Genomic DNA, 26,135 nt, shown 5'->3' on the forward strand with positions numbered 1-26,135 from the left:
GCGGGGCTTAGCGGCATTCGCAGGCAGAGAGCAGGCACGGAGAGGACCTGCTCTCTGCCTGAGCGTGAGGGGAGGCTGCTGGAGCAGCGCTGCTCCAGTGGCCTCCCCAATCCACCGCGCGGTGCTAAGCCAGTCCAGGACAGCTTGTCCTGGACTGGCTTAGGTAAGCAAAAATGCCGCCCTCCCTGGGGCCCTGGCATAGCGCCGCCTGAAGCGGTCGCTTCGGGTCGCCTCATGGGAGGTGCGGCGCTGGTTCCAGGGTCAAGTGCCTTGGTCCAGTTTAAGTGGCCTCAGCAGTCAAATAATGGGTACAGATGACCTCCCTGGTACCCAACATTTGACTGTTTCGGCCAACGGTCACATGAGCTGCTTCCCTTTTGGCCCAGCCGATGCTGGCAAGGGACGGAATGGGGGACGCAACGATTGATCCTATTGTTGTCACCCGCATGCCCATGTATAGAATGGGAAGAGACCTGTTGAGGAATAGCTAGGAGGCCCCATACACAAGTCCTGCCAAAATCAACGGGGTTTCCCAGTTTAAGAAGGGGCTCCAGAGAAATGTCTGACTTTTGGACAATATGATCTTAATTTTAGGAAAGCGAAACTGATCAGGGCACTGGGTAAGTTTTATTACTAATACCCAAGCAGGTCCCCTTTATAGCGTGCAGCGGGGAAAGGAGTTCCTCCACGTCCATTGCTCACATGATAGAGTCTGCTCTACTCTATGAGCCTGCAGCTGGGGTAGAGCAGAACTGATGACGTCAAAAAGCTCCGCGAGCCCCTTGGCCTCCCCCACCGCACTCTGCAAGTATAACCATCAGCGCTCCAGGGGGATCGGCCTATAGATCAGTAATAAAGCTCATGCAGCACAGGGAACGCTCCGCTAAGCTTTATTTTTCCCTGTACATCCCCTTTAATGTGACCTATCCACTATAATTATAGGATAAAGCAGAAGAACACAGAACGCTGAGTCTTTCTGTTTCAAAGCAAACAGCTCTAATGGAAAATGTACCCCCCTCCCCCGAAAATAAATAAATAAATAAAAAAAAATACACAAGACAAACATCCGCCAAGTGAAACAAAAAGACCCGACTGTGGAAACATTAGAGCGGTTAATGTGCTATGCTAAATGTTATCTCTGAAAGAGAGAAACAAGGCTGCCGTAGAGTCACCAGATAAAAGCGCTTTCATCTCCACGGGGTGAACTTCTCGCAGCTCATTAGATCCGCTCGCCGACTTGTCCCTCTCTATGTTAATTTTCCGTTATACAACACGATTACGTAGATTTCGGAGATCATGTGGCAGAGGACGGTGGAAAGAAAAAAAATAAAAAAAAAAAACAGATTACAAGTCCCCTTTCTGTCCATTGTACTAAACGGAAGAAGTCACTGAGCTTGGATGGAAGAGGACGCAAACACACTTTGATATTTCCAACTGGATGATCTGGTAACATGAACAACGTGAAAGGCAAAAGGGCGATCCAGTTTCTAATAATACTGATGGCTAGGGTTGAGCGATCTTTTTATGTGGGATCGAGATCGGTGATCTTTTCCCACAATGCATTGCTTAGCCTTCACACTAAGTATACGCTGTATACTCAGTGTGAAGGCTCTGCTGCAGTTCCATAGGAATGAATGGAAGCAGCCAGCACACAGCCTTAACCCCCGGCGCGCCGGCTGCCTCCATTCATTGGAATGGGAGGCTAAACTAACATCTGTAGCAGCTACTTACCTCTAGAGATGGCTGCTCCGGTGCCCTCCTTCTTCTCGCCTCGCTGCCCCGCCTCCCAGGTTAGTGTTTAAAGCGCTAGGTAGGTGGGGCTTGTGGCTTAGAGTGTGGGCGGGGAGACATGATGTCTCCCCTCCCAGTACCCGCCCACACTCTAACCCACCCACACTCTCCTAACCTGGCAGGGAGCAGCGTGGAGCGGCAGCGAAGCAAAGAAGAAGGCACCGGGCACCGCAGCAGCCATCTCTGGAGGTAAGTGGACACCAGGGGGGACTAAGTAGCCAGAGGATTAAAAAAAAATCCTCTGGCTACTTTAGTGATTGACTACACAGCGTGGATTCTAACAATTGTTAGATCCCATGCTGTATAGTGAATAGGATTGTTTTTAAAATCCGATCTCCGATTAATAAAAAAATCCCATTGACTTGCATTGGGATCGGAATTGGGATCAAGATGGGGTCATATCTAATAGTGATGGCAGGATGGGCCTCATACAATGGGGATAACCAGCCTGAGGCCATATGCCACGGTTTCAGCAGTGATACGGAAACCGCGATAAGATCGTCCAGGACATCTCTCTTTTTTAGCGAGTTGAAAATAATACAAGCTGGAACTATAAAATATTAATACTCCAAGATTAGGACGGCAGCTGAAGAGGGACAAAAACAGCTTGTATTTTTTGGGTGCATTAGGCATATTTTTTTTTTTAACGTGCGGCTCTGGCATTGCAGTTACCAGTCACGGCCACCTGTAGGCACAAACCAATGAACAAACATTGACGGGGTCACAGACCCGCACTCAATACACATGGATGGCCTCGGTTTTTAGGACTAGAGGTCACACCCATTCCAGACAATATCGATTATAATCCCAGATGGTATATTTGTCCAGAAGGTCCTATTTGCGCCGCTTATCAGCGGCCTCCAATAACCCGACTCGGGCCAAGGAATTTACAACTCCAAGAGTAAACTGTCTCAAGATATGGAAAGAACTAGAGGAAAGGTCGTCACCCCTAGAGTTTAGGAAGGATATTAGGAAGGACAATACTAAATCCAGTTCGCATCACATTGGATTTGATGCAAATTTTCCAAAAACTTTTGGACTTGACCCGAAACCTTTGGGCTTTGTCACTCACAAACCTTTATTATACCCGGGGATAAGTTAGCACATGATGATCTAAATCCAAAATTGCGACTAATCAGGCATATTACCTTGATCATGGCGATTTTTTAGGTCATGTCCCTTTTACAGTACGAATATGTATTGGGTGAAATGGAAGTGCTGATATACTTTGGGGTCTCATGAGCCCCGAAGAATAATAAACGGAGGAGCAGAAAGATAATAGACAATTATAGTTACTAGAGATGAGCGAACAGTGAAATATTCGAGATTCGATATTCGTTTCGAGTAGAGCCTCAATATTCGAATCCCATTACAGTCTATGGGAAAAAATGCTCGGTTCAGGGGAAACCACTATTCGACTAAAGAAGAGTCACCAAATCCACGAGTAGCAGGAGGAGTGTGTTTAGGAGGAGCGAAGTGCAGTTAAAGTGCAGGGACCCCATTATAGTCTATGGGATCCGTGTGCTTTAACTGCACAGCGCTTGCAGTTGCGCTGATAAAAAGTCAGCTCCCTCGTAACAGCAAGCTGCCAGCTCTCCCGACTAGCAAAGACGAGCCTGCGGCAAATCAACGCTGGTTCTGCAGCAGGCTCGTCCTTGCTAGTCAGGAGACTGGCACGAGGAACCATACTTTTTCTCATAGGAAAGCATTGACAAACGTAGATTGGCCAGTGTACAGAATTCGGCCAATCAATGCTGGTTCTGCCGGAGGCTCGTCTGTGAGGAGGCGGAGTCTAAGATCGGACCACAATGGAGACTGCCGTGGTCCGATCTTAGACTCCACCTCTTCACAGACTAGCCTCCCGCAGAACCAGCGTTGATTGGCCGAATGCTGTACACTGGCCAATCAACGCTGGTCAATGCATTCCTATGACAAAAATTCAGCTCCCTCATAACAGCAAGCTGCCGGCTCTCCCGACTAGCAAGGACGAGCCTGCTGCAGAACCAGCGCTGATTTGCCGAATGCTATACACTGTATAGCATTCGGCCAATCAACGCTGGTTCTGAATCGAACATTTACTGCGAATAGGGAGTAGTATTCGATTGAGTACGAATATTTTGAATACCATAGCATTCGATCGAATACCTACTTGATCGAATACTACTCGCTCATCTCTAATAGTTACCCTTCCCGCACTCCTTTCTGGGTATCTTTGAAGTATTCTGTGCTCCTTTGGGGTCCCTTTGCGCACTCTGGGTGACGGCAGGGTATAAGGGGTTACCGTTCCCATCTGGCATTGCGGGATTCTATTGAAGCCTGGATAACTAAAGAAGGTTTCTCAAATTCTTGGTTTTGCCAATGGGAGGCAACGTGCAGTTTCCATAGACAGAAAGCTGGAGGATGACAGTAGAACTAACACAATCTGCTGACTATTTGTTGGTTGCCAAGACCTAAGTGAGGCGCGCTGTTTTTGGTGGGTTTATTTGCTTGCCGTCGTGGCTGTGACTCAGTGCGGCAGTAAAGCAGATTATTCTATCACGTATCAAACATTTCAGCCAACAGAAGCCTGAACTAAAGCAAGTCACAACCTGCAAAGTTAATGTAGAAGCGGCGAGAGCAGACGTAGCCGCACAAGAGGCGTGGGCTGGTTTGTATATGGTTTGGAGGACAGGATGTTAGTAGAAGAGCGAGGAATCCCCAGAGATCACAATGAAAACAGAAGCAAGATTCAGCCCCGAAAATGGAAGCGGCTAAAATTCAGCACAAGCCTGCATTATTTTCTGGCATCCTTTAGGCCAAGGCCACGTGTTGTGAAAAGCCGCAGTTTTTGTTGTAGATTTCGTTTTTTTTGGTTTTTTTTTTAACCAGGGTGATCAAAGGGGTTGTAGAGATCAGACGGGTGCTGCAGACCTGTAATTGCTTTCTAGACACTACTCTGTATATTGTGAAGCCTGGTACAGGAGCGTACTGCAGCTATGTCCCATCCAAGTGAATGTACAGACACTACTATGGCCCAATGCACAGAACTGGGTGTAGTGTACAGGCTGTTGAAAATGAAACAGATGGCACATGGATTGGTATCTGTGTGCTGGCCACAATTTTCACTGGCCCATACACGTGAATGAGTAGAACCGTAAAATCAGACAGGATCGGCTCCATATTTTGCGTTTCGAATAGCACGCACCCATAGGAAAGAATGGAAGCGGACGGTACGCAGACTTTGCCGGCGGCCGGCCGCTTAACCCCCTGCGTGTCGGCTGCGTCCATTCATTCCTGTGGGTGCGTGCTATTCAAAATGGCTGTTTCGAATAGTACTCGCTCAACTCTAGAGAAGACATATTGACTCAAGTGCTGGTTCAGATCAGGTAAACCAAAATCAAAAACCAGCCTGGATAACATTGTCCCATGACAAGCATCCTATCTATACTGCTAGTTTATGTGGCTATAAGACTTTTCCTAAATACACTGCTTTATCAAAACTGCTTTGTTTGGCCACTATCTTAATTTATTCACTTCATTGTTGACACTGCGTTTCTATTACCACAGGGCTTATCTGCTCATTTCCCAAGTGATGTTCTGGGATGACTGTGCTGTCTATCTTCAGCTTTTCCACTTATCAGCCAGTTTAATTGAATTTGGCTGATAAGGGCTCAGATAATGAGTCCATTACCTCTGTATGTAATGCAAGCTGACTCAAATCCAGCTCTGCTATCAGTTTCCACATCAGCTTCATACTGTGGTAATGCGTTTACAACCGATCCCTCATTACTGACTGCAAACATAACAAATAGCAGAGCAAGAGAAACCCCGCCCACCAATGTGCCGAGAAATCCAGGAAGTGAAGAGAGCACAGAGCCCTGCAGGCTGCAGAACAAAAGTTATGGGAATACCCCTTTAAATCAGTTGATCCAAGGGGCTGCAAGGAAACCCCATTATGAAGAACAACTTTACCCAAAGTACTGACATGTGACAATTGTTGTAAAGACCTCATTTAGATACCAAAATGAGGGGACAGAAGCCCCTCCGCTGATCACTGGACTTCTGTTCAGCTGTCCTTTACAGGCCTGTACTCAGTTTAGGCGGCTGTCCTCGGACAACTGGGCAGAACCAATGAAAAAACAGAGGGGGTACATCACTCAAATATAGCAAAACCTACCCGATAGATCAATACAACCGAAACCTGAACAGTCTCAGGCCCTTTAAAAAAATAAAAAAAAACCTACACAAACGGAATAATATAGATTGCAATGCAATTTATAATAACGATCAAGTCAAGGCATAATTGCCAAAAAATACAGATTTGCTCCCCTCCCCCCCAACAAATCTGTCCTTCAGAAGGAGTTCGACAAATACATCACATCATATCATATTAGATCATGCAAACCAAAGCAGACAAGTCCGTCTTACCCTCAATGCTCAGCTCGAAGCAGATGTGGCAGAACGACAGGGTCTCGATGTCCGTGCCCAGCTTGCAGATACTGCATACATTGTCGTCATTCAAGTCAATGTTCACAAACTGCTCCTCTTCAGTCATGGTGCCCCTGGGACAGGAAAGTTTCACATGAGAATGAATAATAGCCAAGAACCAATAGCGCCCTTCACAAGGGTATGCAGAACAAAAACATTTAAAGGGGACCTCCACCCAAGTGCAATAAACATAACCCTGTATACTTAGAAGTGGTGGATCCAGTCCTAAGTCAGAGCCTTGTTCTATGGTTGCTGAGTTCAGATCTACGTTGAAGGGTCGATCCACAATAATTTATTAACCATCTACCGATCAGAACATCCTACAAGTCAATATGAAATGAGGTTTTTGAAAGAGATATCTACCCATGGCCGGGGGGATGTAAAACAGAAAACACTCGTTCTATAGTCCTGGTTGCCTTTCCCTCCTATACCTGGGCTCCCTGGGTCAGAAGCAGAGGACTCGCAGGACTGCTGATCCAAACAGTGGCCTTGGCGGTCACTGGTAAGGACCTTACTGAGCAGGCGCAGTATGCTCTGTTCGGCGAAGACTTCGAGGAGCGTACTGCGCGTGCGTGCAATTGCGGCCTCGAAAATATGGCCGCCAGCCGGCATGCGCAGTCAGCTCTACTAGTGTCTCGCTGGCAGAGCTGACTGCGCAGGAGTCGGAGATGACGCAGAAGGAAGACGACGAGAGAAGGGGAGGATGCAGCTGAAGAAGGAGGCGTCGCTGGAGAGAGTTCTCGGGCAGCAGTGGGGACGCCCCCATCGCTGTTTGATCTCTGGGGCCCGCCCCCATTGCTGCGAGAGAACTCATTAGCATACCGGTTAAATCCGGGATTTCTAAGGAGACCACGTCCAAAGGTAAGAGACGAATAGCTTTTCTAAAGGCTACTCCGACGTCTAAAGCAGAAAAAATAGCTATTTAGTGATAGAATCCCTTAAAACCCTACAGAAACCTGAACAGTTCCTATGGAAAACTGTACTTATCACTTTATGAATATTTTACATGGTGGTGAAGGTGTCACGGCACCACCCAGTCCTACGTCCCCTTCATTCTCAGTGAAGTCAGATCATAAAGTGATGGCGTATCCTAGTGGGAATACATACACACACATTACCTTCTATGGATAGCTGCACGCACATCCCCCAGAGCAGCATTCTTGACACGGCCATCATATCTAGGCTGTATGTGTGCATGCCTATGTCATCGCGGAATAATGTATACACCAAGGCCTACATATACCCACAAGGCACAGCGAACTCACAGTAGATGGAACCCATACTTTGATAATAGACAATGAAATCCCATACACAAACTAAGGAGGCATATTAAGGTTTTTGTCAGGTCCTTTAGTCACAGGACCCATGGAGGCCGTAGCCCGAGGACCCCCAGTCATTAGGCATGGCCATAAACATAGCATACACGGAGCTTAATTCTGCAATTTTTTTTTTCTTATTTACTGCGTCACCTCCTTGGTTAATGTTAATGACTTCCCAGAGCTATCAGATCACCACCGCCATCGACGTCTCATGTTCACAGTCATGTGTCCAAGTCATCCAGAGACAACCACGTGACACGGCCCTAAGGGGAGATGTACAAAGAGCCTTTATAGCAGCATGGAGGCCCGGCAGCTCCTTAGCACAAGGTCCAACTACCAGGGCTGCGGAGTGGGTAGGCCGGAGTCAGGGACCACCCCGACCTTCCCGACTACGTAGGCAGACGCTTTATTATAGAAGGACTTCTAGACAGCTCCTCTTGTGATTATCTAGATCTGAAGGGCTTTCAGCCATTGGAACTTCACAGCTCAGTGTTTTATGACAGGTTATAAAACACTTCAGTGGGAAACCGCCTGTAAATATAGCACATGTGGCGGCTCAGACGGTCCAATGTGACAGATATCATGTTATCCAGTGGGTTGCACGTCATGGGGCAATGTATACAGTAGGATGGTGATCAGAACTTTAGGCTCCAGTTCATATACATACAGGTTTCTTCCCCAGGTTCAGGGCTTTATCTACAAGGGGGCAGACATAGTAGGTGCCATGCGGATAAACAATAGAAAGACACTCTCTACTTAAACTCCTATAAGGTGCCGTCAGTCAGGACTATTTTTTGCAGTCTCTCTGTGCGGTGACATCATGGAGTTGTACCTGTTCTACAACATCATGCGTTTCCTATACCTGCACAGAGGTGGTGACATCATTATGTTTTTCTGTCTGGTGATATCACAGTGTAAACAATGACTTTTTTTTTTTTTTTTTTTTTTTTTTTTTATAGGTTTTGCCTGTGTTGTGATATTATAGCATGCACTGTGACCTTACTGCATAATTCCTGTACAGTGACGACATGGTGGGCAGCCAGTGCCCAGTACTGTGACATCACTGCGGGCAGCCCGTGCCCAGTACTGTGACATCACTGCGGGCAGCCCATGCCCAGTACTGTGACATCACTGCGGGCAGCCCGTGCCCAGTACTGTGACATCACTGCGGGCAGCCCGTGCCCAGTACTGTGACATCACTGCGGGCAGCCCGTGCCCAGTACTGTGACATCACAGCGGGCAGCCCGTGCCCAGTACTGTGACATCACAGCGGGCAGCCCATGCCCAGTACTGTGACATCACTGCGGGCAGCCCGTGCCCAGTACTGTGACATCACAGTGGGCAGCCCGTGCCCAGCACTGTGACATCACTGCGGGCAGCCCATGCCCAGCACTGTGACATCACTGCGGGCAGCCCATGCCCAGTACTGTGACGTCACTGCGGGCAGCCCATGCCCAGCACTGTGACATCACTGCGGGCAGCCCATGCCCAGCACTGTGACATCACTCCGGGCAGCCCATGCCCAGCACTGTGACATCACTGCGGGCAGCCCATGCCCAGTACTGTGACATCACTACACAGATTAACCCCGTACTGTGACATCACTGTGCCCAACACCCCAGAACTGAGACATCACTGTGTAAATAACATGACACCTACTCTGAGCATTATCCATATAATCTGACACCCCTGTGCCCATTTTATTGCTGTATTGCTGTTACTATTGTCACTTCAGGGTGTCAGTGGGTCCTATACACACAATACCCGCATCTATAAGCCCTAAAACTGAAATCTGCACAGCCAGATGATAAGGGGACATATAACAGAATTGCAAAACTTTTCTTTTTGGGGGGTGAGAAATTTTGAGATGTATCCTCACCCAGCTTTCCCAGAAACAGATAGGAAAAACACACACACAAAAAAGTGAATTAAATTTAAATTTTGCTTAAATGTTGATTTAGAGTCACGCGCTCTGTCGATGTAAGACAGGGGGAGAATCATCGCCAACAGACTGAAATTCGCCAGTGTACATGTCAGGATGCGGCCTGCGACGTAGCAGTACGGTATAATTTGTAAGCTCAAACAGCTCATTGGAGAAATAATCAAGTGGAAAATACTAGTAGAGCTAAACAGCCCGCAACACGTCCGCCGAAGTGAACCGTGACCCAGGGACAGGTGGGGGTTGACTTTTATGGTGGGCGAGCACAGAACAATCCAGTGTTTTACAGATTCATAGAGGTCAACGCAGCATGTCAGGAGAATCGTGTGACTGTCTGTGAAACTACAGCTCGCAACGTGCAAAAAATCTACCAAGCGACACGGAGCTGAAGATTTGTTACAATGTACAATATGTTCCGCACAATGAGAACAGTACATAGACATGTGCGATGATCGTTGTTCTGCACGCTCGGTGCACATGCTTCACTTTTGACTCAGATGTGACGTGACGTAACCTGCAACCCGAGCCTCATGTTACAGTATACGGAGTATAAGTCACATCGACTGATCTTATATCTGCACATGGCGTGGCTAATCCAATCTATGGCGAAGGATTCTAACTGCATCAGAAACACCAAAGACTGATTTAGGAGGAAGCCCCACGTTGTGTAAAAGTTGCGGCAAAAACCTGATCCCATCCACACTTTGCAAAAAAAAAAAATGCTGCAGTTTCCAAAACAGTTGCGGTTTCGGAAATCACAGGATGTCAATTATACCTACGGAAACGCCGGTGGTTTCCCCGTAGGTTTAATAGAAGCAGAAAGTCTGCAGAGGAAACCTCTACGGACTTTCTGTGCAAAGCGTCGTAGAAAAAACCGTGATGCATTTCCGCCATGGCTTATCCCGCAGCACTTTTCAGCCATTGCAGAAACGCAGCTACTTTTGTTGCAGATTTTGTTGCGTTTTTTTCTAGCCAAACCTAGGAAGGGCTCCAAAAGGAATGGAAAATATATAGGAAGTTCTTAGACTTCTACTTTCTGCTAAATCCACTTTTGACTTTGGCTCAAAAAACTGCAGAAAAACGCTGCGTTTCTGCAACGTGGGGCCTCAGCCTTAAAGGGGTATTCCTGCCAAAGCATTTACAGCAAATCCAGAAGAGGCGCTCTAAAAGTCAGATAGTCCTCTCCCCTATCACTGTGACCATCCCCTATAGGGATAACAGGGCTCTACTGACCACTAAAGGAGATCTGACCATATTCAAGTTGTTCATGTCATCCTCATCTGATCACCCTGGTTAATAAAAATTGTTAAAGGGGTTGCTGCAGAAGGGGTCACTCAAGACTATAATAACATTTTACTCACCGCTTCCTGGGGCCTCCGTTTCCAGCGGCAGAAGCAGATCCAGTTTTCGGTTTAGGGGTCCCTTGGGTGATGTCCCATTTGTGCCAAGTGACCTGTGCAGCCAATCACAGGCATCAGCGGTGACCTCTTTACAAACAGCACATGACTGCTGTGACCTGCCGTTTGTGAAGAAGTCACTACCGAGGTCTGTGATTTGCTGCAGCGGTTGGCTGACACAATCAGTCAGGGTGCCTGTAAACAGAAGACCCGATGTGCTGCTGCTGGACATGGAGGACCTGAGAGAGGTAAGTAAAGTTTTTTTACGCAGCAATATACATATACATATATATATATATATATATATATATATATATATATATATATATAGTGTATGTACAGGTTTAGAGATACCTGAAATGCTGACATATGACTGCTCGAATGCTGCAGTAATTGAAATTTACTGTGCTTAGGAAACCCTTCCCTAACCAGTCGCATGAACATTCGCTCTCGGTCCCTTTCACCATGTTAAAATGGCAGGAATAAAAGATCATCTTAAAGGATAGACTATCAATATTAGAACGTGAATAAACCAAAATAAAGCTCAGAATCAATTAAAAAAACAAGAAATAAAACCCCAAAAACACACTGGCCAAAAGTTACTGTGCAAGATGCATCAAGAAAATAGCTCCTGTGGCCTGTCGGGTGTAGCAGGGCAGGTATCAAAAGTGGGTGAAGGCAGGAGCACCCCAATCCGCCAGTCTGACCAGAAACTGGAATGGGTTACACCACAAGCCTCCATCCCTTCCTGACTGGTAGAGATGAGATTAGGCCCATCTACATGCCGATGTATCACTAGGCCTCTTAGTAATTCTGGGGCATCTTGCACCTGTCGGAACCAACAAATAAGACTGGCGTAAGAATGGCCAGTCTCCATAAAGTATCCAACTTTATAGATTAGCATATTGTGTACTGCCATGTTATTATGGGTTGCTTCCAGTGAAGCTCTCCATTATACAAGTACCTTTTACACACTCCCTGACAGTCCAATAAACCACAATATCTGATAAGATGGTACTTGTAAAATCCCCATAAGGACGGAGGGTGGAAACTCGGTTGTATATTTAAGATCTAGAGGAGCGTCTGGCATTTAAGAAAATTCAGAAACTGTTTTGCCGTGACTTTAAGGAACATCTACCGGTCGGTAATAACTTTGGAAAGTACGACGCTTACATATTTCATCGCGACAGGGACAAGAAGTCCCGGAATTTTTACTATATGTTATTTCCTCAAGAAAAAGTCTAATGTACGCCATGCACAAACCTATTGTATGGCTAAAACAAAATCAGGAAGTCGTAAACCCTCAGCGGGCCCTTCATCAAGCCTTTGTTGTCTGAGAAGATTTTTTGGGGGGTGACTTACTAAGGCATCTTAAAGCAACAGGAGAATGAAAACAAGTCAAGGGAGATTTCAAGCGACGGTCATCATCTACATCATGAAAATGTATCATAGTTGTGTCATTGTATCGTAGGACACCATGGACATGTTGTTATGTGAAGTCCTTTGATGATACATTGTCATTACAACGGACTGATTTAGCTCCCCTGGGGCAATCGTTCTTGCATTTACCCTCCATTGTGTCAGTACAGGCACAGTAGCAACAAAGAAGGTAAAGAAACAATGTAGCAGAACATGAAACTTGTTCTTACTTGTATCTACTGTGCCTGATGGCGAGATATGGAACTATAGTATAACAGACAAAACTATAGAACATCTGCCTGTGGTCATCCATGTAATAATAGATTTAATACAATGGCTGATAATATATAGAACTCAACATAACAACTATAGGTACTATAGAAATCTCTCTATATTGTGTACAGGGGTATAATATTGTATCCAATACCATGTATGATGGATATATAAGTTACTATAACATACTAAACAGCAGAAAACACAACCATATAGTCAAAAAAACAACTGGACATCGCACTAGGTGGTGTGTACAGAAGTGTCATGTTATATAATATGTATCTATTAGTATCCTATGGAACTTTAGTATAATAAACAACATAAAAGTACAGAAAACATAACCATAGGTGCTAGAAATCCCTGTAGACTGTGTATATAGGTGTAATATTGTATCTAATACTATGTATAACAGGGATATATGTACCTATAGTGTCCTAAACAATATGAAACTATAGAAAATATCCCTATAGGTGAAACAGACGCCTGGGAATCCCACTAGAAGCCGTACAGAGGTGTAATATCATAGAATTACAGCTTATTATCCTATAGAAGGTGCAATAACATAAAGCTAATGACTATGTGATATAGTAACAGTAACACCCAGCCCATAACTGCTCAGACATCAGGAAATCCACAGCAGAGAGCAAACAATGTACTTACAAGAAGCTGCAGGACATGAGGAAGATGCCAGCTCCCTTCTCACTGATGTCCTACCCTGAACTAAAGCAGCATGGACATCCCCAACCAAGTCACCCACTCACGCTACTGGATCATACCAAAATCTCTCGTAACTTGACACGAAAAAGCAGTCTATACTGACCTCAACAAGATCTCCAACAGTTTTCCCCTCGTTTACAACGTCTAATGCCTAGATACCCGAGGTGAATAAACTGTGCGAAACTTGCAAAAAGTAAAATCACACACACCGGTCTCCCCTACTTTTCAATAATTATGGTTCAGCCCAAGGCAACACCAGCACAGATGCCCAGTTTGAGACTGAACCATTATAAAAAACGGGAGGCATAAGCGATTTGCCAGGTTAGTACAGGTAATATCAGTTCGTTCAACGTGAACTAAATACAAGGCGCCGCTATAACTTTCTGTTTCTTTACTGTGGATAGTTGTTTACCTCAGATTGCGTTCCGTGTCCTCCATGTCATGTGGTACGGTCCACTTGTGTATATTCCCGAGGAAAGTACACGCTGCTCTTTACGTCATAGAGAGAGACGTTGTGAAGCAGAACGGAAAGAGACAATGAAAACAGGGAACCCACGCGGCCACGCCTCCACACGCTGATTGGTGCTTGCGGGTGTAGTAGAATTTCGTCACGGCCACGCCCCTTTCCAAAAGAAGAGAAGCCTGTGTAGTGTTCTGTGCCCGCCCGTCTGCTTTTTTTTGTGTTTATTGTTTTGAAGAGCGCCCGCCCGCCTCCTATGTCATATACAGTATATAGTACTCCACACACATATATGTATATACAGTATATATATATATATATAGTAGTCCACACACATGTATATACAGTAGAGATGAGCGAACACTAAAATGTTCGAGGTTCGAAATTCGATTCGAACAGCCGCTCACTGTTCGAGTGTTCGAATGGGTTTCGAACCCCATTATAGTCTATGGGGAACATATACTCGTTAAGGGGGAAACCCAAATCCGTGTCTGGAGGGTCACCAAGTCCACTATGACACCCCAGGAAATGATACCAACACCCTGGAATGACACTGGGACAGCAGGGGAAGCATGTGTGGGGGCATAAAAGTCACTTTATTTCATGGAAATCCCTGTCAGCTTGCGATTTTCGCAAGCTAACTTTTCCCTATAGGAATGCATTGGCCAGCGCTGATTGGCCAGAGTACGGAATTCGACCAATCAGCGCTGGCTCTGCTGGAGGAGGCGGAGTCTAAGATCGCTCCACACCAGTCTCCATTCAGGTCCGACCTTAGACTCCGCCTCCTCCGGCAGAGCCAGCGCTGATTGGCCGAAGGCTGGCCAATGCATTCCTATTGGTAGAAGTGCTGAGCCAGTTCTGCTCAACTACACCGTGTGCCGGTCAGCCCATCTGATATAGCAGAGCCGAGTGTGCACACTCGGCTCTGCTATATCAGATGGACTGACCGGCACACTCGGCTCTGCTACATCTGATGTAGCAGAGCCGAGTGTGCACACTCGGCTCTGCTATATCAGATGGGCTGACCGGCACACGGTGTAGTTGAGCAGAACTGGCTCAGCACTGCTACCAATAGGAATGCATTGGCCAGCCTTCGGCCAATCAGCGCTGGCTCTGCTGGAGGAGGCGGAGTCTAAAGTCGGACCTGAATGGAGACTGGTGTGGAGCGATCTTAGACTCCGCCTCCTCCAGCAGAGCCAGCGCTGATTGGTCGAGTTCCGTACTCTGGCCAATCAGCGCTGTCCAATGCATTCCTATGGGAAAAAGTTTATGTCACAAAAATCACAATTACACACCCGATAGAGCCCCAAAAAGTTATTTTTAATAACATTCCTACCTAAATAAAGGTTATCTCTAGCTATCCCTGCCTGTACAGCTATCCCTGTCTCTTAGTCACAAAGTTCACATTCTCATATGACCCGGATTTGAAATCTACTATTCGTCTAAAATGGAGGTCACCTGATTTCGGCAGCCAATGACTTTTTCCAATTTTTTTCGATGCCTCCGGTGTCGTAGTTCCTGTCCCACCTCCCCTGCGCTGTTATTGGTGCAAAAAAAAGCGCCAGGGAAGGTGGGAGGGGAATCGAATTTTTTTGGAGTTTGCCACGTGATGTTCGATTCGAATCGAACACATCGAACAGCGTGATATCCGATCAAACATGTGTTCGATAGAACACTGTTCGCTCATCTCTAATATACAGTATATAGTAGTCCACACACATTATGTATATACAGTATATATATAGTAGTCCACACACATATAAGCATATACAGTATATATATACAGGGTGTACGGAAATAAGTACACAAAATGAAAGGGTGGACTGTAGCCGGTATATAAAGCGTTTTTTTTATTAATTAACTTGTGACCAGAAATACACCGCTGTGGTGCTGCAGGTAGACCAAGATGTCGGTTTCCGATCCCTCGCTGCGCCATGTGAAAGGAGAAACGAAGAAGAGAAAGCGCTTTAATGGGAAATCAGTTTAATCACTGTTACTTATTTACAAGAATTGCTCGAAGTGCTGGCCGCCTGCCTCGATGCAAGCAGTGCATGGATTGGCGCACTGGATTGGCGCACCCGATCACAGACTCCTGGCATGGCCCTCACCGCGACGAACACAGCCTGGATGTGGTTCATGAGCTCTTCGCACGTTGCGCACACAATGCGCACACAATGCGCCTCCCAACTTTTGAACAACAGAAAGAGGGACTAAATGAGTGGAGCACGTTATGTTTACTCCACCCATACTCATTCATTTTTCATACCCCCCCCCCTTCCCACACACAGTACAGGTAGTCCTTCATGGTTACGACTAGAGATGAGCGAGTAGGTCCTTGCTAGTCGGGAGAGCTGGCAGCTTGCTGTTATGAGGGAGCTGACTTTTTCAGACCCGCCCACTTGTCCCTTTTTGTTTTTTGGTTACTTGTTTTATTGTTGCTTATTCAGTTACTGTTACTTATTTGGAGATATTTATACTTCTCTATGTTTTAGGTGTCACAGCGTCATATGGTATGACCTTGTTCACTTTCGACAGAAGGGAAAAGTGACAGACGTGTCACCTGGAGGAACAACCGGTACATGCCCACTGTGGTGGTTGTGGCCTGGCAATCAGTGACATGTTATGTTTTGTGCCTTATGATGTACAAGGTTCTACATATGGATATAAGTTTTTAATAAATCTGTGGACGTGTTATTTATTAGTTGATAGGTAGTACGGGATGGGGTACTGCTCATGGTCGATACCGCGGGACAAACTTATTCTTTTCCCTTCCTATAAATCCATTCCAGGCTTTGGCTTAAAAAACTGCAGCAAAATCTGCAACAAAAAAAGTTGCGTTTCCACCACGTGAGGCCTTAGTCTTAAAGTCTGTAATTAACTGTCTATACCTGCACAAATACATGCCGGGGTCACAATGCATAATGACACTTGGCGTGATCCATGTGACTACTGAGTCCCAATTACCTCAGATTATAATAACAGTTTGTGGATGGTGAACACCAAAAATTTCAGGTTTGGCCAAATCCGAAATTTTTTCAATATTTGTAACAAACTCCATAGGGTCTACTATGAGACATTATACTGTGTGGAAGGGAACTATGGGACATTATACTACAGTCCTATGAAAAAGTTTGGGCACCCCTATTAATCTTAATCATTTTTAGTTCTGGTGTTTGCAACAGCCATTTCAGTTTGATATATCTAATAACTGATGGACACAGTAATATTTCAGGATTGAAATGAGGTTTATTGTACTAACAGAAAATACGCAATATGCATTAAACCAAAATTTGACTGGTGCAAAAATATGGGCACCTCAACAGAAAAGTGACATTAATATTTAGTAGATCCTCCTTTTGCAAAGATAACAGCCTCTAGTCGCTTCCTGTAGCTTTTAATCAGTTCCTGGATCCTGGATGAAGGTATTTTGGACCATTTCTTTCTACAAAACAATTCAAGTTCAGTTAAGTTAGATGGTCGCCGAACATGGACAGCCCGCTCTCAAATGATCTGAAAACAAAGATTGTTCAACATAGTTGTTCAGGGGAAGGATACAAAACGTTGTCTCAGAGATTTAACCTGTCAGTTTCCACTGTGAGGAACATAGTAAGGAAATGGAAGAGCACAGGGACAGTTCTTGTTAAGCCCAGAAGTGGCAGGCCAAGAAAAATATCAGAAAGGCAGAGAAGAAGAATGGTGAGAACAGTCAAGGACAATCCACAGACCACCTCCAAAGAGCTGCAGCATCATCTTGCTGCAGATGGTGTCACTGTGCATCGGTCAACTATACAGCGCACTTTGCACAAATAGAAGCTGTATGGGAGAGTGATGAGAAAGAAGCCGTTTCTGCACGTACGCCACAAATAGAGTTGCCTGAGGTATGAAAAAGCACATTTGGACAAGGCAGCTTCATTTTGGAAACAAAAATTGAGTTGTTTGGTTATAAAAAAAGGCGTTATGCATGGCGTCCAAAAAGAAACAGCATTCCAAGAAAAACACATGCTACCCACTGTAAAATTTGGTGGAGGTTCCATCATGCTTTGGGGCTGTGTGGCCAATGCCGGCATCGGGAATCTTGTTAAAGTTGAGGGTCACATGGATTCCACTCAGTATCAGCAGATTCTTGAGAATAATGTTCAAGAATCAGTGACGAAGTTGAAGTTACGCCGGGGATGGATATTTCAGCAAGACAATGATCCAAAACACCGCTCCAAATCAACTCAGGCATTCATGCAGAGGAACAATTACAATGTTCTGGAATGGCCATCCCAGTCCCCAGACCAGAATATCATTGAACATCTGTGGGATGATTTGAAGCGGGCTGTCCATGCTCGGCGACCATCTAACTTAACTGAACTTGAATTGTTTGTCCAAAATACCTTTATCCAGGATCCAGGAACTGATTAAAAGCTACAGGAAGCGACTAGAGGCTGTTATCTTTGCAAAAGGAGGATCTACTAAATATTAATGTCACTTTTCTGTTGAGGTGCCCATACTTTTGCACCGGTCAAATTTTGGTTTAATGCATATTGCACATTTTCTGTTAGTACAATAAACCTCATTTCAATCCTGAAATATTACTGTGTCCATCAGTTATTAGATATATCAAACTGAAATGGCTGTTGCAAATACCAAAATATTTAGAACTAAAAATGATTTAAGATTAATAGGGGTGCCCAAACTTTTTCATAGGACTGTATATGCAAGGGCTACTATGGAACATTATACTGTGTGGAGGGGCCGTTATGGGGCATTATACTGTGGAGGGGCCACTATGGGGCATAATACTGTGTGGAGGGGGCACTATGGGACATTATACTGTGTGGAGGGGCCACTATGGGACATTATACTGTATAGAGGGGCCACTATGGGACATTATACTGTGTGGAGGGGCCGTTATGGGGCATTATACTGTGGAGGGGCCGCTATGGGGCATTATACTGTGTAGAGGGGCCACTATGGGACATTATACTGTATAGAGGGGCCACTATGGGACATTATACTGTGTGCAGGGGCTACTATGGGACATTATACTGTGTGGAGGGGCCACTATGGGACATTATACTGTATGGAGGGGCCACTATGGGACATTATACTGTGTGGAGGGGCCACTATGGGACATTATACTGTGTGGAGGGGCTACTATGAGACATTATACTGTGTGCAGGGGCCACTATGGGACATTATACTGTGTGCAGGGGCTACTATGGGACATAATACTGTGTGCAGGGGCCACTATGGGACATTATACTGTATAGAGGGGCCACTATGGGACATTATACTGTGTGCAGGGGCCACTATGGGACATTATACTGTGTACAGGGGCCACTATGGGACATTATACTGTGTGCAGGGGCCACTATGGGACATTATACTGTGTGGAGGGGCTACTATGGGACATAATACTGTGTGGAGGGGCCACTATGGGACATTATACTGTGTGGAGGGGCCACTATGGGACATTATACTGTGTGGAGGGGCCACTATGGGACATTATACTGTGTGGAGGGGCCACTATGGGACATTATTTTGTGTGGAGGGGCCACTATGGGGTATAATACTGTGTGCAGGGGCCACTATGGGACATAATACTGTGTGGAGGGGCCACTATGGGGACATAATACTGTGTGCAGGGGCCACTATGGGACATAATACTGTGTGGAGAGGCCACTATGGGACATAATACTGTGTGCAGGGGCCAGTATGGGACATAATACGGTGTGGAGGGGCTAATATGGGACATAATACTGTGTGCAGGGGCCACTATGGGGACATAATACGGTGTGCAGGGGCCACTATGGGACATAATACTGTGTGGAGAGGCCACTATGGGACATAATACTGTGTGCAGGGGCCACTATGGGACATAATACGGTGTGGAGGGGCCACTATGGGACATCATACTGTGTGCAGGGGCCACTATGGGACATTATTTTGTGTGGAGGGGCCACTATGGGGGATAATACTGTGTGGAGGGGCCACTATGGGACATTATACTGTGTGGAGGGGCCACTATGGGACATTATTTTGTGTGGAGGGGCCACTATGGGGTATAATACTGTGTGCAGGGGCCACTATGGGACATAATACTGTGTGGAGGGGCCACTATGGGACATAATACTGTGTGCAGGGGCCACTATGGGACATAATACTGTGTGGAGGGGCCACTATGGGACATCATACTGTGTGCAGGGGCCACTATGGGACATTATTTTGTGTGGAGGGGCCACTATGGGGGATAATACTGTGTGCAGGGGCTACTATGGGGGATAATACTGTGTGGAGGGGCCACTATGGGGAATAATACTGTGTGGAGGGGCCACTATGGGGCATAATACTGTGTGCAGGGGCCACTATGGGACATTATTTTGTGTGGAGGGGCCACTATGGGGGATAATACTGTGTGCAGGGGCTACTATGGGGGATAATACTGTGTGGAGGGGCCACTATGGGGAATAATACTGTGTGGAGGGGCCACTATGGGGCATAATACTGTGTGCAGGGGCCACTATGGAACATTATACTTGGTGAAGTCCTATGGCTTTATTCATTTGACAAAATGAAGAATTGGGGATTTGTCTTGGAATAACTAAAATGGCTGCCACGACATGCATTGTGGTAAATTATTATACTCTGTGGTCTCTTCAGACCTCTTTAGGCCTCAGTTGTGACCCGTGGCGCACGATGTCACCAGAAGAGCAGCAGATGCCCAAAAGAGGTGAGTGAAGTGGAATATAACAATTTTTATTATTTTTCCTTCTCCCCTGGGCCTCCACCTATTGTACTCTATTGTATAATAATTTCTCTTACAGTTCTGAACCTGAAAAAAACAAAAAGAAGAAGAAGAAGAAGAAGAAGAAGAAGAAGAAGAAGAAGAAGAAGAAGAAGCTGTTTAGTCCTGGCCTTCTTACATATAAATTGTAAGACATTTTTTGCTTAGTGGAGTAATATGTGATAAAATCCTGTAGTACATCATTGGGATTCACCAAAATGAAGAATCTGAGAACATTAGAGGTGATTTATTGCTTCGAAATGTCAAACACTAAATTGCATAAAATTAAAAGATGGAAAGAAATGAGGTGGAACTGGAGCCGAGCGGCCTGGAGGCATGGCATTCAATGGCAGGAAAGTAATGTTTAATGCCGGAGACTTCAAAGCAGATCACTTTGTGCATTGTATATAAAGTTGCTTCATTCTGTCTCCTCAATTGTTTCCGTGCTTTTTTTTTTTTTTTTTTTTTTTTTTGGGGGGGGGGGGGGGGTCAGACTGGACATTAAAATACCCAAAGACATGTTAGCGGGTTGAGGCTCTTACATGATGATGGATCCTAATACAGTGCCCCAGCGCCGCACCTCCCATGAGGCGACCTGAAGCGACCGCTTCAGGCGGCGCTATGCCAGGGCCCCAGGGAAGGCGGCATTTTTGCTAACCTAAGCCAGTCCAGGACAAATTTTACTTGACAAGATATCCCTTATACAGTGTTTCTTTGTAGCTTTCACGTCTTGCGATATATGTGATATTCCTGCTAAATATCTGCCCCCATTTTTGTATAGGGTTGACCTGTTTTTACTAAGTAGTTCACTATAAAGTAGATGTATGGATTTAATCTGCCGTAAAACTCCCTGGAGTTGTTCTCCGGTGGATTGAAGCCGAAAAATAATTGACATGATGTATAAGCCGGTGTTGTGGAATCTTTTATATTCATAAGAATTTCTACTTAATAACCTGAATTCCAGAATTCTAGGCGATCATTAAATGTAGCATTGTGTGCTAGAGAATCGGTCATGTTGTGCTATATAGCCATATGGTCTGCCCCTTCTGGCCTATACCATGCTGTCCATGGGTAAGACTGGAAGAATGTGATGACACTGGCCAGACAAAAGATGACACAATTGGGCTTTATCTAGACCAGGGGTCCTCAAACTTTTCAAACACGGGGCCAGTTCACTGTCCCTCAAAACACTGGAGGGCCGAAATATTTCACCTCAGGCGGCAAAAAGGCTAGGCTCACCCCTGCTCCTCAGTATGCCCCCACCCCACAGTATTATATGCTCCTCAGTACCCCCCCCCCCACTGTATTATATACTCCTCAGTACCCCCTACACTGTATTGTATACTCCTCAGTACCCCCCCACACACTGTATTATATACTCCTCAGTACCCCCACAGTATTATATGCTCATCAGTACCCCTCACTGTATTATATACTCCTCAGTACCCCCCACACTGTATTGTATACTCCTCAGTACCCCCCCACTGTATTATATACTCCTCAGTACCCCCCACACTGTATTGTATACTCCTCAGTACCCCCCACACTGTATTGTATACTCCTCAGTACCCCCCACACACTGTATTATATGCTCCTCAGTAACCCCACCACTGTATTATATGCTCATCAGTACCCCCACCCCACTGTATTATATACTCCTCAGTACCCCCACCCCACAGTATTATATACTCCTCAGTAACCCCACCACTGTATTATATGCTCATCAGTACCCCTCACTGTATTATATACTCCTCAGTACCCCCCACACTGTATTGTATACTCCTCAGTACCCCCCCCCCCACACTGTATTATATACTCCTCAGTACCCCCCACACTGTATTGTATACTCCTCAGTACCCCCCACACACTGTACTATATGCTCCTCAGTAACCCCACCACTGTATTATATGCTCATCAGTACCCCCCACCCCACAGTATTATATACTCCTCAGTAACCCCACCACTATATTATATGCTCATCAGTACCCTCCCCCCACTGTATTATGTGCTCATCAGTACCCTCCCCCCCCCCCGTATTATATGCTCCTCAGTACCCCCCACTGTATTATATGCTCATTAGTACCCTCCCCCCACTATATTATATGCTCATCAGTACCCTCCCCCCACTGTATTATATGCTCATCAGTACCCTCCCCCCACTGTATTATATGCTCATCAGTACCCTCCCCCCACTGTATTATATGCTCATTAGTACCCACCCAATACAGTGGGGGGAGGGTACTGATGATCATATAATATAGTGGGGGTACTGATGAGCATATAATACAGTGGGGGGAGGGTACTGATGAGCATATAATATAGTGGGGGTACTGATGAGCATATAATACAGTGGGGGGAGGGTACTGATGAGCATATAATACAGTGGGGGGAGTACCCTCCCCTCTCATCAGTACTCTCCCCTCCCTGTATTATATGCTCATCAGTACAATCACACCCACACTGTCATACTTACCCATGAAGAGCCGTTGCTGTGCGTCCTCCTCCTTCCAGACTGCAGGAGCGATGACGTCATCGCGCCTGCGTCGGGGGCAGAGGTCACTCTCTGCCATCAGTGTAGGCCGCGGTCGGGCGGCCCCTGACAGCTTTCAGTTGTATGTGCAAATGCACATACAACTGAAAGCGGCGATCCGCTCACTAACGGGGAATCGGATTCCCTGTTAGTGAGCGATCCAGGCGACAGCGCGGGCCACATGCGGCGGGCCGGATAAATGTCCTCGGCGGGCCGCATGTGGCCTGCGGGCCATAGTTTGAGGACCGCTGATCTAGACTGTCTACTAATAAGTATTTGGACACCCATGCAAATGAAGATCTCTGATGTATGTCACGTCTTCCGCCATTAAATAGGAAACAGCATTGGCATTAGTGCATTGGCATTAGTCTCATGTAAGATGCCACGAAGTGCAGGGTTGTCCGATTTCGAGAAAGGGGTAATTGTGTGGTCTCACAGAAATGGTTGATCTTTAAGGGACATAGCAAGCGAACTGAATTACCCAAAATCAACAGTGGCCTATGTGATTACCAAGTGGAAGGTGAACGGTGATTGTCAGAATGTGCCCCGAGTCGGCAGATCCCCAAAACTGGGAGATAGAGGCCGACGAGTGCTGGCCAGAGAAACCGCACCCAACCGATGGCTCCCATACACCAGGAGGGTCACCAGGCGTCCGGGAGTATTGTGTCACTCAATACCATCCATAAGGAAGCGTCTGCTGGGATCTACCAACTATTGTACAGGAAGAAATGTTGTTTTTTTGTTCTACCACCGGTGTCCAGATACTTATTGGGACACAGTGTATTGCAGGTACTAATAGTGACTCCTGGATGAAGGACAACCTCTCATTTTTTGGAAATTCTTCAGCAACTACAGTACAACTACTGAACATGAATGAAGACACGCAGTGACCAGTGATGTCATCGCAATGCAAAGTAGTGTGTACTGTGCTTGCCAAAGATTTTCCAGAAACAAGCGAAGAAAGAGGACTGTCATCCAGTGGTGAGCGGACCTCAGAGAGAATTTGGGGTGGTAATATGTAGTGCTGACCAAAGCCCAGACTGCAGATTACTGACCCCTAAGGCTTGATTCACATCTGCGCATGGGTTTCCGCTCAGGGAGTCTGCTTGGGGACCCCTTGTACACAAACCTAATCCGCATAAAAAAGCAATTACCTTAGGAAACCTGCGGACCCCATTGACTATAATGGGGTCCGTGTGGTTTCCGCTCGGTTTCTGGACGAAAAATGCGGAGATGGAAACGGAATCCCTGAATGCAGGTGTGACCCAGGCCTAAAGCCCTTTTCACTTCACTTACATACTGTATTTATAAAAATGCTAATATCTCAGCAGGGTAGCGGCAATCTGCAATAACAAGGGCAGTTTGGGGAACCTTTTCTCAAGCCCTACAAGGTACTGTGTTTCTCTATATATGCAATTTTTAGTTGACAGACTCCATTTAATCCATGGTGTATGGCCATCTTAAAGGGGTTGTTCTACAAAAATAACTATAGGCAAATTTGTAGACAATTTCAATATTTTTATAAACATTTTTCAGAATTTTAAAGATTTCCTCTAACCATCTTAGTCTGTTGTTTTGATTGGTTGCCAATGGATACGACCATGAATGCAGGTGTCTAAGTTTGATGCTTACCCCCTTAAGATGAACTTATTGAGAGACTGGGAGGGGCCCGGTACTTCTTTACGCTGGATCTCACTAAGGGAGATTGGCAGGTACCCCTGACAGATAGCGCCAAAGAAAAGACTGCCTTTATCACCCCTGAGGGACCTTTTCACTATGTCGTGTTACCGTTTGGGCTCCATGGGGCCCCAGCTACATTCCAATGGTTAATGGACATAGTGTTGAAACCTCATAGAAAATACGCCTCAGCGTATCTGGATGACATCATCATTTTCAACAATGACTGGGAGATTCATTTGTTCAAGGTACAAGCTGTAGTGGATTCTTTGAGAGCAGCCGGCCTGACTGCCAACCCCATACATTTGAGGTATGTAATTGGCCATGGCATAATCAAACCCCAGGTCAACAAGGTCAACGCTATCCGGGAATAACCTCGACCTCTGAGCACCAAACAAGTTAGGTCATTCCTGGGCATAGTTGGGTATTACAGGCGGTTTATACCCAACTTTGCCACAGTATCTGCTCCCCTGACGGACCTTCTAAAGGGTAAAAAGTCTGTTATGGTGCAGTGGAAGGACCACGCCGAAAGTGTTTTTCAGGCGCTAAAGGTGGCCTTATGTGGATCGCGCAACTTTAGCAGAGAGTTTGTGGTACAGACGGACGCGTCAGATGTAGGGCTGGAAGCTGTCCTGTCTCAGGAGGTGAATGGAGAAGAACATCCGGTCACCTACCTGAGCAGGAAACTCAAACCAGCAGAAAATAACTACAGCATAGTGGAGAAGGAGTGTCTGGCCATAAAATGGGCATTAGAGGCCCTGAGGTACTATCTACTTGGGAGGCAGTTCTGTCTGGTGACCGACCACTCGCCCCTCACTTGGATGAGCAGGACCAAGGACAAGAATGCCAGGGTGACTAGGTGGTTCTTGTCACTTCAGAACTTTAGGTTCACAGTGGAGCACAAAGCCAGGAAACTGCAAGGCAATGCAAATGCCTTGTCCTGGGCTTATTGTTTGGTGTCTGGAGTTCGCCCCGAGGGGTCAGAACTGAGGGGGGGGGGGGGGTATGTGAGAGAGTGAAATGTGTAGTCTGGGAAGACAGGTATGTCCCAGCCAGGCCGTTAAAGAGTATTTGGTAAAGACCCACACCAGGGAGGTCAGCTGACTAATCAGGCCCTAATAACAGTCTGAGTGTGAAGACTAGGAGTATGGCACCACATTCACAGAGCTGACCTGTCCAGACCAAATCTACAGAGCAGGTACTGTGCCACCCATTGTTGTTGCCAAGGTGGGAGCCTGGTAGCCAGGCTTCTGTATAGTCAGGGAACAGTTTTCCTATGTTTAGTGAGTTCTCAGCTGAGAAGGATTTTGTTTAGTTTATTTTGTGCCTTTGAAAAGGCAGTGTATGCACTACAAGTGAATAAAGCTTGAACTT

General features: G+C 46.0%; 1 protein-coding gene across 2 annotated transcripts in view; it reads right to left on the minus strand.

Moving 5' to 3' along the window:
- Positions 1 to 13,826, minus strand: part of C2H21orf91 (chromosome 2 C21orf91 homolog) — a 29,745-nt gene extending 15,919 nt beyond the window's left edge. Inside the window, exons 1-2 of one of the 2 annotated variants that reach the window (XM_075262557.1) lie at positions 13,735 to 13,826; positions 6,199 to 6,332 (exon numbers count right to left, since the gene is read on the minus strand). In XM_075262557.1, coding sequence (XP_075118658.1) covers positions 6,199 to 6,332; positions 13,735 to 13,760 — 160 coding nt within the window. In that variant the 5' untranslated portion in view covers positions 13,761 to 13,826. Of the gene's footprint in view, positions 1 to 6,198; positions 6,333 to 13,265; positions 13,546 to 13,734 lie in introns of those variants that run through there. The other variant, XM_075262558.1, reaches the window with a different exon arrangement.
- Positions 13,827 to 26,135: the final 12,309 nt, after the last annotated feature.

This window comes from Leptodactylus fuscus, chromosome 2, assembly GCF_031893055.1.
Source record: "Leptodactylus fuscus isolate aLepFus1 chromosome 2, aLepFus1.hap2, whole genome shotgun sequence".
In the NCBI taxonomy this organism is placed as follows: Eukaryota; Metazoa; Chordata; class Amphibia; order Anura; family Leptodactylidae; genus Leptodactylus; species Leptodactylus fuscus.